The sequence below is a fragment of the Lepisma saccharinum genome, chromosome 13, assembly GCF_977018435.1.
Source record: "Lepisma saccharinum chromosome 13, izLepSacc3.1, whole genome shotgun sequence".
In the NCBI taxonomy this organism is placed as follows: domain Eukaryota; kingdom Metazoa; phylum Arthropoda; class Insecta; order Zygentoma; family Lepismatidae; genus Lepisma; species Lepisma saccharinum.
Genome location: NC_139241.1, coordinates 12360394 through 12375326, shown reverse-complemented (window position 1 = coordinate 12375326; position 14933 = coordinate 12360394). Strand labels below are relative to the sequence as shown.

The 14933-nt window shown below is 40.0% G+C and overlaps 2 protein-coding genes across 2 annotated transcripts; one reads left to right on the top strand and one right to left on the bottom strand.

The window, feature by feature from the left end:
- The first annotated feature begins 6816 nt into the window (after positions 1–6816).
- Positions 6817–7818, top strand: LOC145996703 (uncharacterized). Its single transcript, XM_083133221.1, has one exon. It carries the CDS (start codon positions 6817–6819, stop codon positions 7816–7818), a length of 1002 nt encoding a protein of 333 aa, XP_082989347.1.
- A 6109-nt stretch (positions 7819–13927) lies between these two features.
- On the bottom strand, positions 13928–14617 carry LOC145996702 (histone-lysine N-methyltransferase SETMAR-like). The gene has a single exon (XM_083133219.1). It carries the CDS (start codon positions 14615–14617, stop codon positions 13928–13930), a length of 690 nt encoding a protein of 229 aa, XP_082989345.1.
- Positions 14618–14933: the final 316 nt, after the last annotated feature.

Below are 14933 nucleotides of genomic sequence, written 5' to 3'. Positions count from 1 at the left end.
ACAGTAAATTTAAACACACACATTACATTTCTATTTTGTGGAATTTCATTTTCACGCTTACGTGAAAACTACGAAATTGATGTCGGTCACATTTCTTGAAGCACAATCAATTTATTTATCGATATGAGAATATATGACACCAACTGATGGGTTTTAAATTAAGTTGTACATTTCTTTGATATGATATTCCAGTAGTATGATGTTTATTCTCGCAGTAATGTGAGTAGTACGATAAACCTGCTTCACCAACATTAAGTAAGCCGCAGTGTTGCCAACCAACCCCAAGAAAATTTCACCATATGATATTTTACATGCGAAGCTAACCTACAAATAGGAGTTGGCAACACTGACTATTTGCTTCACAACGCCTTGGAAAACGTCTTAAGACAAATATCTTAATCATTAAGAAAGTCGACTTTCGGTGGCTCCTAATTGAGCTAGGATGATGATTTTAGGTTTGTTGGATGGGATTCGACGAGAACTATTCGACTGGCAAATAAAATCGATTCTACCCCCCCCCCCTGTATTTTCTAGCATACTGATCTATTGCATGCTAACCAAACCTCTTGGGAGGCAGGGGGGCTCTTGTAACGCCACGTGTTCTCCACATGTATGTATGTATGTAATGCGATTTGTGGGGAAGGGGGCCAAATTTTGAACTTACGGCTTAATCAATCTGCATGCATGCTTAATGTTTAACTTTTTTATTTCTAGTTCGACATGTGATACACACAATTTTACTTTCTGAAGTACAGTTAATATTTCTGATTAATTTTACTGTCTAAAAGTGAGCAAATTCAAAGTGTGATCTATCGTGAACTAAACTAACCTCACCCACCCACCCACATATAGCCTTACAGGTGACTCAAAGGCAGAAAGTGGTTCATAGAGTGACAGGTCCATGCAAGTATCTATCGTGAACTAAACTAACCTCACTCGCTCACACACATATAGCCTTACAGGTGACTCAAAGGTAAAAAGGCAGCTATATCACTTGTAAGGGCCAACACACAAGATCTATCGCAAACTAAATTAACCTACGAAATAAGCCATGGACACACACACTCCAAGCCTTCCAGATAGGGTATAAGCAACTCACCTCTTGCAATTGTATAACGGGGAAAATTAACCTACAGCTAGCAACACTGTTTGAGCTGCTTTCGACGAGCAGTGCTACCAAAACTTACCTTTTGCAAATAGGCTAAAGCTAATGCTCTACAGCTAGAAGCTTGAAACATATACCTAGCAGAGTATGCTAACTTACCTCATGTAAAAAATATTATCTAGTACGGGTTAAGCTGTAACATACAACCAGCGATCGACACGACCACCTGACACACAGACAGAGAGAGTGAGACAGCTTATACGCAGTTTTTCCTACACATGTACTGGGTTTAAAAGGTAACTTGCAACAACTATTTCACTCACCTCCTATCAATATGGCCTAACATATAATAAAATAACCACAGGTTTTTGATACTTCCTGCCAGAACATGGTGGTTTTAGACTGTAAATTCAGCCCGATTATTCTATTTGTGCATAGATGATGATGCCTGCATTTGGAATATTTAATTCTTACGGTATTTCGCGTGCCCCAGTAACCTTGCGTTCAATTCACGGAAGCTATGACGTGTAATTCCTGTTTCGCGAACATACGAGAACCTTTCACAATGTTGCATCAGATAATATATTGCAAGAGCGAGTTGGTTGTGTATATAAATCTAGTCTTGGGAATGGACATGAATATAATGTCAAAATTATTGCATAACTTAAAAGAACATTTATTGCACTGCGCTTTTTAGCAAAGGTAAATGTGGAATGCCCCGGCCCCCTCAGAGATTCGAATACTGTTAGGTTAAACAGCATAAAAAATTTCATCACTGACAGCAAGCATTGTCATATGGACAAAACAGATCTAGTAATGAGTTATAACCTGAGCTGTCTTGCAAGTCTCTCGAGTTTCATATTTGGTGAAGGAATATGATGCCACTATAAACTGTACACAAAATATGCAGTCCTTGGCATGAGATGGACGAGGATTATGAACCTCGACCTATACAGTTGTACAATCTGGCAATAAATAGATGTTTCTTTTTTATTTAAGCATAGCAGTGTGCATGCAAAAAAGGGAGGGGAGACCAAAACGGATAATTCTTATTTCGATTTCAATACTTTTGCTAGTCACGATTCACCTGCTATCTAGAAGGACACTGGACGATGGCTAAAAGCGAGGGAAGGAGAGAAATATTACCTTTTACTTCTTTGTCTGTGTGTGATGAAATTGTATCGTGATGTGAGGCCGAAAATAATTTCGAAAGCAGTCTCGAGCATCTTCAGCCAACAAGGGGAAATAAAACATTACACATGGAGGGCGCAACGGTATTGTCCATGGATGGTTTTTCTGAATAGACATACATATAAGTTTTGCAGTCTCCAGATGGGACCGGAGCTTTTGTTTTATTTGGACAAGGGGGTTCAGAACCTGTGGTCTGTAGATTTGCTTTTGTTGGCAACAGAAACAGAAAATGGCGCCATGTTATTCTATACTGATATGGGTGTACTGTAATCATAACAATTTTCTAGTTAAAAAGAAAAAAATCTATGTCGAAAAGCAATGTTGGGGGGGGGGGACTTGTCTGTGTTGGGTCTTATTAACAACTTCACAGCTGTACTTGCACAACTCATCGACTACAAGGCAACAATGTTAGGAAATGTGTGCATGGCTCCGAGAATACAATTTAAAATCACTAATGTGACATGAACCCTCTTCAGCTGTGTGTATTTGAATATGCGAAAAATTAGACACTTTGAATAATCGAGGAGAACAATCACAAAAACAGCTTGCACCGGTATGGCGTGTTCAAACTTCAGACATTTTTTTGTTAATCTGATGCCCAGTACGTACGGAGATCACCACGAAAATTGTAAAAAAAAAGAAGAAGAAGCGAAGCTATTTTGGTTTATGTCAACAAAGAGGATGAATGATGGCTATTTTGATGAAATTGAGGAAGTGGGGCACTTAGAAAAACACACGTCTGCTTCGAAGTGCATTACACCAACAACTACAATTCTCCCCCCTCCCCACACGAGGCGGTTAACACAGGTGTACAGAAGGTTGTTTCACGTTGATGGTAACGATTTCGATCACCAAGGAGCAGCACGTAGGCACAGCACAGAGCAGCCAGAGCCAGTAGGACGAAAGTACTGTGTGTTGACTTGCATAAACGATGGTTGGTGTGTGAGTGAGTGTTTATATGCCACCAAAAATTCCAGTATTTTGGGAGGGGTACATCTGTGCCCTTTCCGACGTTGGTTATAGTTATAGCCAGATAATTAAACAGTGCCACATGAAAGCATTCCATGTGTCAAAGAAGGGTATCAATGCAGTATTTAATCGCCATAAAGCTTGCACTGTACCTGTTGCTGGAACCAGTCAAAGTGGGCCTCGGACATATCATAAGCCCAAGCGTTCCTCCGATGTTGTGCGGAAAGTGAGATCCTTGGTGCGATGTGAAAACCCTGCAACGCAAAGAGTGATTGCACAGGCAGTGCAATGTTTCCCTGCAACTGTAAATCGCATCATAGCCCAAGATTTACAACTTGTGCGGAAGCACAAGGCTCAAGTTCATAAGTTGCGTGCCTCACATGTCCAGGAGAGGAAGACCAACAGTCGGAAGCACTACGAACGTCATCTGGCAGGGGACCGCTGGAAGTATGTGGTGTCCCTGGATGAAGCATGGGTGTATCTGTCGGGATGTGGTAAAAAAAGGGCCATCTACTATCGTCCACGTGATGCAAGAGTTCGATCTGAGTGGGTACGTGAATGTGCTGAAAGTTTTCCACGCTGGTTCATGGTTGTTGGTGGTTACTGCCATAATGGCAAAACTCCACCGCGCAGAGTGGTAAAAAAGGCTAAAATAAATGCAGCCTATTACCAGACGAATATTTTGGAGCCACTTTACAGACATGAAATTACTTCTCTCTATGGCAGCGACACATCTCGTGTTGTCATCCACCAGGACAAGGCCTCCAGTCATACGGCAAATTCCACGCATGCATACATGGATCGGATGGCACGTGAAACGGGCATTCATGCAATCCCCTTTACGGACATCCCTGTGAAATCCCCCGATGCCTCTTCCATGGATTTTTGTGGGTTTCCGTTGTTGAAACGAGCCTTGGGAAGCAGACGGCTCCTTACAATTGAGGGTCTTTGGAAAGCTTGTCAGGAGGACTATGATCTTTTGGACCAATGTGTTCTTCGACGCAGTCTCCTCCAATGGAAACTCCGCTGCAGGGCCATTGCTACAAGACAGGGGTATCACGTGGAGCACCACCGCTCGTGGCGTCATGGTTTTTCTTAAGGTCAGGTGGGTTCTAACTTTGTTACCATGGACATGAAACGACCTTCTGTACTTTTGTCGGTCTACGACTCTGAGGGCTTAAATTACTATGTTTACCTATAGCTGTGTATATATAGAAAAAAATGACCTGAGCAATAAAATGTAACAATACCGATCCTGACCTTTCTTGGATGACGTAGTAGTGGTAACGTTGTTGCAATCCCACCCCCGATGGCGTATAGACTTAAATGTTTCTATAACATGAAATACTGTTAATGGAAATGTGTCGTTTCTAATGTTCAATATAGAAATCATATAACAAGAAAAAGAAGAAAATAAATGTTTCGGGGGCAGATACCCAAACACATAAATGATCAGACAAGATGTCAACGGTGCGTTCATAACTAACATGTGATTATTCAAAAATTGAAATAGTGCAGTGGGAAACAACCAACTAACTAACTCTCTAGGCTTTTTAAACCCGAAGAGAGCAAATACAAGTCTATCCTGATCTGAGAAAGATCTCTATCCACTCTTTTTCCATCCTAACCGATTTTGCTTTTAGGTCCATTCAACCCCTCATGGTATACGAGCTCCCACTGCCCTGATGGTGGACGAAGCGAATCTATTTGGACATGAAAGAGCATTATGTGTGGGAGACTATAATTTATACATGTGGTTGCTTGGATGCTTACAGAGGATGACAAGGTACCCAAGGATGCCATAGCTCGTGCGATTGAGGCATTTTAATAAGCACATATTTTGATGAGTGTAAAGAATTAAATAAGTCACAAGGGCCTGAGGCATGGTTCGAAATTCTCGATCTAGGTATGGATGCAGACAGACACGAAGTTTTGTGTGTGGACACAAATGATAATGGAAAAATGCCGTTCACCCCGATAGCATAGTGGTAATGTCGTTCTTGCCTTGTTCCCATCGATAACATAGTGGTTACACTGTCCCCTATTAAGAAGTTCTTCTCAAAATTATTCAACCACTCTCTCTCTCTTCTCCTCCTATCTTGGTAACCAAAAAAAAGAGGTTTTCTCAAACGTTTAGACATCTACAAAAACGTTGAAATGTAAAACATTGTTGCATTTTAATCAAATGAATTCGTTGAATATGCCTAGCCTAAATTAAAATTCAACAATTAATGTTAAACATTTGTCACTCTGAAATGGCGACGAAGAACACCTAGGCTATCATCATAACATCATTTTCACCAGGATAATAATAATAATATTATATATATATATATTAAGGATTATGCCCAAGGGATTCTTATTTCACTATTTTATTTACTACACTCGTTTCTAACCTGTCCACATTGGAAACCGAAAACACAAGTACGAGACACTAACTTAGGAGAGGACATACAAAACTCTGCGGGGCTCATCTTAAAACTTCAGTAGATATTTGTCATAGTACTCCCTCTCTCTACCCCTCCTTAAATTCGATTCCAAAGGCACAATCATTCCGGTTCTTGAATAAGATGCGCGTATGCCTTCAGAAGAAGAGAAGAAGAAATAAATAAATCAACTCATGCATATTCTTCATGTACGTACGCTTGGTAGCAATGTGACAAGAAACAGTATGTTTTTTTACTCTTCAAGGAATTGTTTTCAACTTTTTTGGTGGGTGGCCCAACAGGAGTGGACGAAATAGCTTCTTCATTCAAACTGGAAGCTTGCTTTCGCCCCAAACAATTGAAAACACATTATTTCCATTGAAATATCGACTCAACTACATAGAATGGCTACCACGGGCTTGGTGACTGAACACTAAAAAACCACCGAGCGACTTACTTCACAGTACTGGCACTTACTTTCAACAAGAACAGTTCAAGGCTTCCCGGGTATTCTGCAGGGTTCGGCATTTATTTTTTTAATAGCAAGCAGATGATGTTCGCCTTCAGAGCGGATTTAAACGTAATTCTAACTCTATTACGACCACATTGATCAATATGCTTCACTGGTATTTCTGCCTTCCTAAATTTATTTCCTAGGTTTCCCCTAGCTAGATTTCCAATATTTTTCCCTATACCCTCTATCAATACAATGTATGGGCCAGAGCTGTCGAGCTCATATAAATTCTGAGAAGGAGAGGAGATCCTTTTGTTCTGAGATTTGATACAATTTTCTGTGTTTTGAGACATTGATCCTTCTTGTGAATTATTACATTGATTCTCCTCACTATTAATGTTATCCACTTCGATATATTGCGCTGGAGAAGGAGGAACATGATTCATTTTCTTCATATCTTTTGCAAGAAAGAAGCCAAATGTATGGGAAATGATTATTGGTGCAAAGAGTTAACCATAAAGGTGAAGCAATGAGTACAAAAGAAAGAGCATTGGGTTTAAAGTGAGACGTCGTTTGCGGCAGCGTATCCCATACTACAAATTGGCCATAGTTTTACCTTACGTAATGAATCCTGTAACAACGCTGGATTTTCGCGTGGATTATTTAAAAGAATGGTGGTTAAAAGTACTCAGCTACAAAGAAAGAACATAAAGAAGGAAACCTGGATTTCAGCAGATGGGGAGACAAAAAACCACATAGATCATGTGATAATAGATGACAGACACTCATTAGATATAACAGATATCAGCAGCTGCAGAGGAGCAGACTGTGGATCTGACCACTTTCTAGTCAGAATCAAATATAGACAAAGAACTGCCTGTTATAGAAATAGTAAAGGAAAGAAACAAGAAAAATATGATACAACGAAGGTAATAAATGATAAAAGGTACAGAGTAAGATATAAAGAGACATTAAAGAAGAGATTGGAAGAGAAGGAAGAGGAATGGCAAGATTCTGATATAGAGGGAAAATGGAAAGCAATAAGAGACAGCATTCAACAAGCTGCAGAAAAGGTACTGGGTAAGAAGAAACCAACGAGAAGAAACGAATGGTGGGATGAAGAGTGTGATAAAGCTATAAAAGAAAGAAATGACGCAAGGTTAAAGACTATAAACAGAAATACAAAAGGAAATAGAGAAGTGTTCAAAGAGAAGAGAAGAGTGACCGATAAATTGCGCAGAAGAAAGAAACGAGAGTACGACAAGCAAAAATTAATAGAGATAGAAACGACATGGAAAGTTAAGGAAAAGAGAGATTACTTCTTGAAACTGAAAGAAGAGAAGAAAGGATTCCAACCCAGAGTCGTATTTTGCAAAGATAAGGAGGTTAATCTGATAGGAGATAAGGAAGGTATTTTGAACAGATGGGCAGAGTACTTTGGTGAACTTTTGAATGGAGATAAGAATGAACAAGAGAAGGAGAATGAGGATATGGGAGACAGAGTGGAAGAAAGACAATTGAGGTTGGAAGAGGAAGATGAAACTGACATGGAAATGGAAGAGACTAACAAAGATTTGATTAAGCCCCCTTCAAGACAAGAGGTTAAAGAAGCAATTAGAGAACTAGCAAACAATAAAGCCCCAGGTGACGATAATATAAATGCAGAATTATAGAAGGTAGGAGGGAACATTATAGTGGATAAATTGGAAGAGCTATACAAACAAATATGGGAAGAAGAAAGAATGCCACAACAATGGGGAAGAGGAATTATATGTCCAATACATAAAAGTAAAGACAAAACCGTATGTGAAAACTTTAGAGGAATCACACTCCTCAATATGGCATATAAAGCATTTGCTAAGATACTAGTCAGGAGACTTACACCACTAGCTGAAAAGATGATTGGAGAATACCAATGTGGTTTTAGGATAAATAGGTCAACTACAGATCAAATTTACTCAATCAGAATGATAATGGAAAAATGCTATGAATACAATATAGACCTGCATCATCTTTTCATAGACTTCAGACAGGCATATGACAGCGTCAAGAGAAACAGACTTCTAAAAATCGTAAAAGAAATGAAAATACCAACGAAATTAGTTAAATTAACAGGAATGACATTAAGCAATACAACAAGTAAAGTAAAGATTGAAGGAGAACTTTCAAGAGAATTTCAAATAGAGAGAGGAGTAAGACAAGGAGATGTCATGTCAACCCTGTTATTCAATATAGCATTGGAAAAGGCAATTAGGCACTTAAGTATAATTCCAGGAGGTACAATCTTTAACAGGATGAGTCAGTGCCTAGCTTATGCAGATGATATTGATCTTATATCACGAAACAAAACAGAACTAAATAACGAATTTAAAAAATAGAAGAGAATTCAGACAATATAGGATTACAAATCAATGTACAAAAGACTAAATACATGCTCGCATCAAGAAAAGATTCCACAGTTAATGAAAGAACGAAAAAGATAGGAGACAAAGAATTTGAAAAATGTGATAATTTTAAATACCTAGGATCGATAATAAATAAAACAAACAATGTATCTGAGGAAATTAAGGCAAGAATAGTTGCAGGCAATAGATGTTCACTGGGACTCAAGAAAGTTTTCTCGTCCAAAGACATAAGCAGAAAAAACAAGATTAATATATACAAAACAATTGTACACCCAGTAGTGACATATGGGTCAGAAACTTGGACGTTAGTGGAAAAGGACGAAGAGTTACTATGAAGACGGGAGCGGAAGATTTTGAGAAGAATTTTTGGGCCAGTGAGAGAGGAGGAGTTTTGGAGGATGAGAACAAACGTGGAAATACAAGAACTATGTAATAATTCAGATATTGTAACAGAGATTAAGTGTGGACGAATTAGATGGCTGGGACATGTATGGCGAATGGAAGATGGTAGAGTGCCAAAGAAGGTGTTAACAGGAGGACCAGGTGGAAGAAGAAGAAAAGGAAGACCTAGAAAAAGATGGCTCGATGATGTAGAGGGAGACCTGAGAAGACTGGGAGTCCGGAGATGGAGGAGGAAGGCGATGGATAGAGACGACTGGAGGGTCGTCGCGAAGGAGGCCAAGGCCCTGCAAGGGCTGTAGCGCCAAGGAGTAAGTAAGTAAGTAGTATTTTACTTCTATGAGTTTGTAATGTTTTCTGCATGCAGGTGGTTTTGTTTACAGAAGGTCTAAGGGTTTGTGATTTGAACTTTAGCTATTCGTGATTAAAATTCACCGATATGCCATCTGGTGGGATTTTCAGGAAGTACTCTAAGTAGGATACGTTATGTTGAAGTCGTTTAAAGCATGGGGAATATGCGAAAGAGTACGGTATACTGTTCAGGTTTTCTTTTGCTCTAAATCGTTTTATGGGTCAGAACAAATTAAACGTTTTCATGTGTTTCCACCCCGTGGAATCAACAAAATAAAATTTGTTAATAAATCAGGGAAAACGTAATTGACAGAAGATTTGTATGGGGGATATAACCAGTGATGTGCAGTACACTATAAGTTTACATCTGCATGCGTTGTCTACAAGTAATCTACGCGTAGATTACATTGGGTTATAGTTTACATAAACTACGTAGACAATCTAAAGTGCATTAAAATTAATTTTCAAGGGTTTCATGAAAGGAAAGTGAAACTTTCAACTATATTGGTTCCTAACGAACTGATTGACCCGGACGACAACTTTCCTGGCAAGGAAAGTAATGTGAAATCGATAAAGAATTGAATAATTATTAAATATCAAAAAACGATGCGAAATCCAGTTGACGAGAAGAAAAGTTGGAACGAGTTTACAATACCGGACCACTCTCTAATTTCTATGAAATTTCGCCTGCTCACTAATTGTGATCTCCTCATCACGAACCTGCATGTAATAATTGGCGGTCGAGTATGGAAATCGAGAAAAAAAAACTAAATAAACTATGTTTTTTTAACGTAACATAACCCTACCATAAGAACAGTAGCTCCACGGATCACGCCATTTTCCCCGAATGGGTGTTACTTATCGCACAACACTTTACCAACATAGTGTTCTGACGTCACGGAAGAAAGCTTCTTCATGTTAGGCAAGACAAGCCAAAATATTAATTCTTCTTTGTATTTATGCTAATGGAACCTAACCTAACAGGCCTAACCTAACATCGTAGGAATTCCTCGTCTAACATCAATATTCATCAACGCCAATTATTACATGCGGATTCGTGATTAGGAGTTCCCAATTAGTGAGCAGGCGAAATTTCATAGAAATTAGAGAGTGGTCCGGTATTGTAAACTCGTTGCAACTTTTCTTCTCCTCAACAGGATTTCGCATCGTTTTTTGATATTTAATAATTCTTCAATTCTTTATCGATTTCACATTACTTTCCTTGCCAGGAAAGTTGTCGTCCGGGTCAATCGGAAACAAAAGAACATCAAGAAAGTGCTCGAAACCGTATCAAACATACCAGTGCAGAATTCAAGTAAATATGGTTCTCTCTCCTCCGAAAATAGTAATTGTAGCACAAATGGAGCAAAAATTAGCACAGGTCAGGAAGACAAGAGAAACAGCTTTCTGCTCTGTAAGGGCGAATTGAAATGTCGTCGCCTCCGGCAAGGCCTAGTAGCTAGGATACCTGGCTCTCACCCAGGAGGCCCGGGTTCGATTCCTTGTTTCAGGAATAAGTCTAGCTTTTGCACGTAATAGATGTATGTAAGTTTTAATTTTGTAAATTAAGAAGGTGAGGTCATAACCCATATTTGACCCTGTATCCCTTTTTTTAAAAAAAAAGAAAAGAAAGGAACGTCAAAGACAGGAAAAAATGGCAAAATCAGGACTGACCACCAAAAATAATATGCGTAACCCTTCTCCCTTCCGAAAATACTGGGCACGACTCTCTTTATCTCGGACACATTTTTTAAAATCAACTCCGTATTGAAGATTGAAGTAAGATGCGTTCTTCCTGCAGGTTTGGATATGATCCTTTAGGGTGCTGTCGTCTGCCTGCCTTCACACCTAACCTTAACAAGGCCCTAATTTTCCATCCTTGTGACTTGGATTTTCAAGACTTGAAAATCCAAGTCACAAGGATGGAAAATTAGGGCCTTGTTAAGGTTAGGAAGGTTTCAGACCGACGGGACGCGATACATGTCGATTGGAATGGGCCAATCAACAGCAACGTTTCACACCGTAGCGACACAAAAGGCCGCACGAACCTAATTTCGACTTGTGAAATCCTCAGGCGACACGGTGTGAAATCTCCCTTATTAGGCCACTGTCATTGTCACCTCGAAGTAGTAGCTCTTGTTGACCACAGAAGAAAAAAATTCTAGAACGTTCCGCAGATAAAATGATTCGTTAATATTGCCAGTAGTTGACTCCTTCTCTCATTCAAGAACGTACCCTCTCCTGCCTTTCAGAGATTAGAAATTACAACGAATCGCCCTACGTGTGGCGCTAAATTTGTTGTGCAGCTTCCAAATGCTGACAAGTCTCTACATAGTGCTCAAGTGCGCTGCGACAACACCGAAAGCGCAAGAAAAGTGTACGTGCAATATTATCAACAACAGGGTTATAGAACATTCTCCGTCTTGCCTCGATAATTGTCTATCTCCTTAAATCATCGTCACATTATTCAAAGAGTGTAAAATAAAAAAAAATCCTGCGGGGGGGGTGGGGTCTCGATCCACATCAACCCCACTTTGGATACGTGCTATTAACAATAAAAGGGTTATAAAACATTCTCCGTCTTGTCTCGATAATTAATTCTCCCAAATTATCATCACATTATTCAAGAAGCCAAAATCTTAATTTTATCTAGTGTAAACAGAAAACATTCCTGAAGGGGGCTCGATTCCCTGATTCCACCTTGGATACGTGCTATTGACAATAATAAGGTTATAGAACACTCTCCGTTTTGTCTCGATAATTATTTCTCTCAGATTTATAAATTTATTATCTTCACATTATTCAAGACGCCAAAAATCTAATTTTATCTAGTGTAAATTGAAAAATTTCCTGAGGGGGAGGGGGGCTCGAGCCACCTCATCCCCACCTTGGATACGTGCTATTAACAATAACAGGGGCATAAAACATGCTCCATCTTGCCTCGATAATTATTTCACTCCTTACATTATTTTCACATTATTCAAGAAGCCAAAAACCTAATTTTATCTAACGTAAACTGAAAAATTTCCTGGGTAGAGGGTCGATCTCCCTGTGCCCCATCTTGGATATGTGCTATTATCAATAACAGGGTTACGGAACATTCTCCGTCTTGCCTCGATAATTATTTCTCTCCTTAAATTATTGTCACATTATTTTATTTCACACCACAAGAAACCAAAAACCTCATTTTATCTAGTGTAAACTTAAAACATTCGGGGGGCTCGAGCCCCTAAGCCCCCCCCTCTGGATACGTGCCTGAGTGGTTCCAGTAAGTAACTTCGAACAAAACTCGCTTATATGACATATTCCTACTCCCATTCTAGTTTAAAAACTAGGGATGTTTGACAAATACTAAAATGAATAAGAATGCAGTGATTAGTTAATAATATATCTTACAAACACCCACACGTTTTTAGAAATGGGTTGAAATTACTCTCATGCAAACCAGAAAAGTGAAGTTTCATACAACTTCGATTGATTTGGTGTTTTAAGTCAACTTTATTCACAGTAAGGCCAATTGGGACTGGACCTACAGTTTAAAGTGGGATCCGAACCACTATGCGTCTTCATATAGGTACAACTTCGAGATGAGGTGGTTGCTATATAGGCATTCTAGGTTAACTTGTGTAAGGTGTGACCTTTTCTTACTCTATTTTCCCATAACTATTCATTATCATCATCATAGTAGTTTTAACAGAGAAATAGACTGATAGAATTAAAACAATTACAATTTTATTCCAGAAATTATTCTGTTTGATAACCTCCCCAATGAGCTGTGTCACTCATAGCTATTATTTTATTCTATTCTCTCATGGCAGATAGCCCTGAACTAGTTTCCATGTTGTATTTTCCAAAATATTATTTCATCTACAGAACGCTGAATGTAAGTTGTGACAGAAATTAACTGTAGTGCTCAAGTGCGCTGCGACAACACCGAAAGCGCAAGAAAAGTGTACGTGCAATATTATCAACAACAGGGTTATAGAACATTCTCCGTCTTTATCTTTACTTTCATCTACAGCATAACATAACCCATGGTTCTACAGAATAGTTTCTCAACCTATAGGGTGCGACCAACTCCAGGATCCTGAGGGGGCATTTGGTGGGTCGGGAAGTTGGGCTCGAAACTTTGTTAACTGGGTCTTAAAAACCTATTACCTTAAATTACTTAGATATATTGTTTTAACAATTTAAATTCAGGCCGTGTTGTTGTAAAAGAGAAAATATGAGGGGCATTCAAATGAAACCCGGCCACCAGTGTAATCAGTGTATTAAGTGAAAAATGTAGTTATACACATTACACGTACTCAAAAATGTAGATACACACAGTACACATACTCAAAAATAATCGCCAAAACTGTTTGCACATTTATCCCATTGCGACACAAGCCGGTCGATACCATCCTTGAAGAAGCTAGTAGGCTGCTCTCGGATCCAGGCCTGGACCCATTCACACACTTCGTCGTCCTATGCGAATCGATGTCTGCGAATAGCTTGTTTGAGAGGTCCAAAAACATGGAAATCACACGGGGAAAGGTCTGGACTGTACGGTGGATGTTCCAGCGTTTCCCACCGAAACTGCTGCACTGTCGTCTTCACCGCATTGGCCGTGTGTGGGCGGGCATTATCATGCAGGAAAATAACGCCATTGGACAATATGCCTGGGCGTTTCGACTTGATGGCTCGTCGAAGGTTCTGTAACGTGGCTTGATAACGTTGGGCATTGATGGTGGTTCCCCGTTCCAGGAACTCGACAAGCAGTGGGGCCTTGTGGTAAAAAAAAGGACATCATGACCTTACCAGAACTGGTGTGCAGGGCCTTTGCTTTCTTTGGAGGTGGTGAATTCGAATGTTTCCACTGATTGCTCTGACGCTTGCTTTCCGGTTCAAAATGGTGACACCATGTTTCGTCACCTGTGACAATACGTGACAGAAAGCCGTATTCCTCCTCATGATAACGTTGCAGATGACTCAAAGACAGGCCCATTAGATTTTTCCGCTGTTCGGCGGTCAGGTGGTGGGGAACCCACTCCGCACAAATTTTGCGAAAGTTCAGGTGTTGATGCATGATGCTGTGGGCGATGCCCACGCTAATACCCTGTAACCGATGGATGTCGTCTACTGTGATTCTGCGGTTGTCCAAGACTATAGTGTTCACTTCCGCAATCATTTCCTGTGTGATGACACGATGAGCCTGTCCAGGACGAGCATCGTCTTCCAGTGACTCGCGCCCCTCAAGGTATCGTTTGCGCCATTTCACAACACTTGAACGACTCAGACTGTACTCACCGTACACAGCCTTCATCCGTCGATACATTTCACGGCCTCCAACTCATTCCGCCGCCAGAAAACGAATCACTCCTCGTTGTTCCTGCTTACTCGCCTGCATGTTCTGTACTGGACGATAACTTGTGTGACCACCTTCTCTTCGACATGATACCACACTGACGCTATGCAACGTCAAATGGTGAGCACGCCTCAGTCTCTCGACCAATAGCTGGCTCTACCATACCCGCAATTACGTGGTGCCACCGTACATGTACGGCACATTTAGACGCACTGACCGGGTTTCATTTGAATGTTCCTCATATGTGATTATAGACTAGGTGCACACCCCTACAAAGTTATTCCGC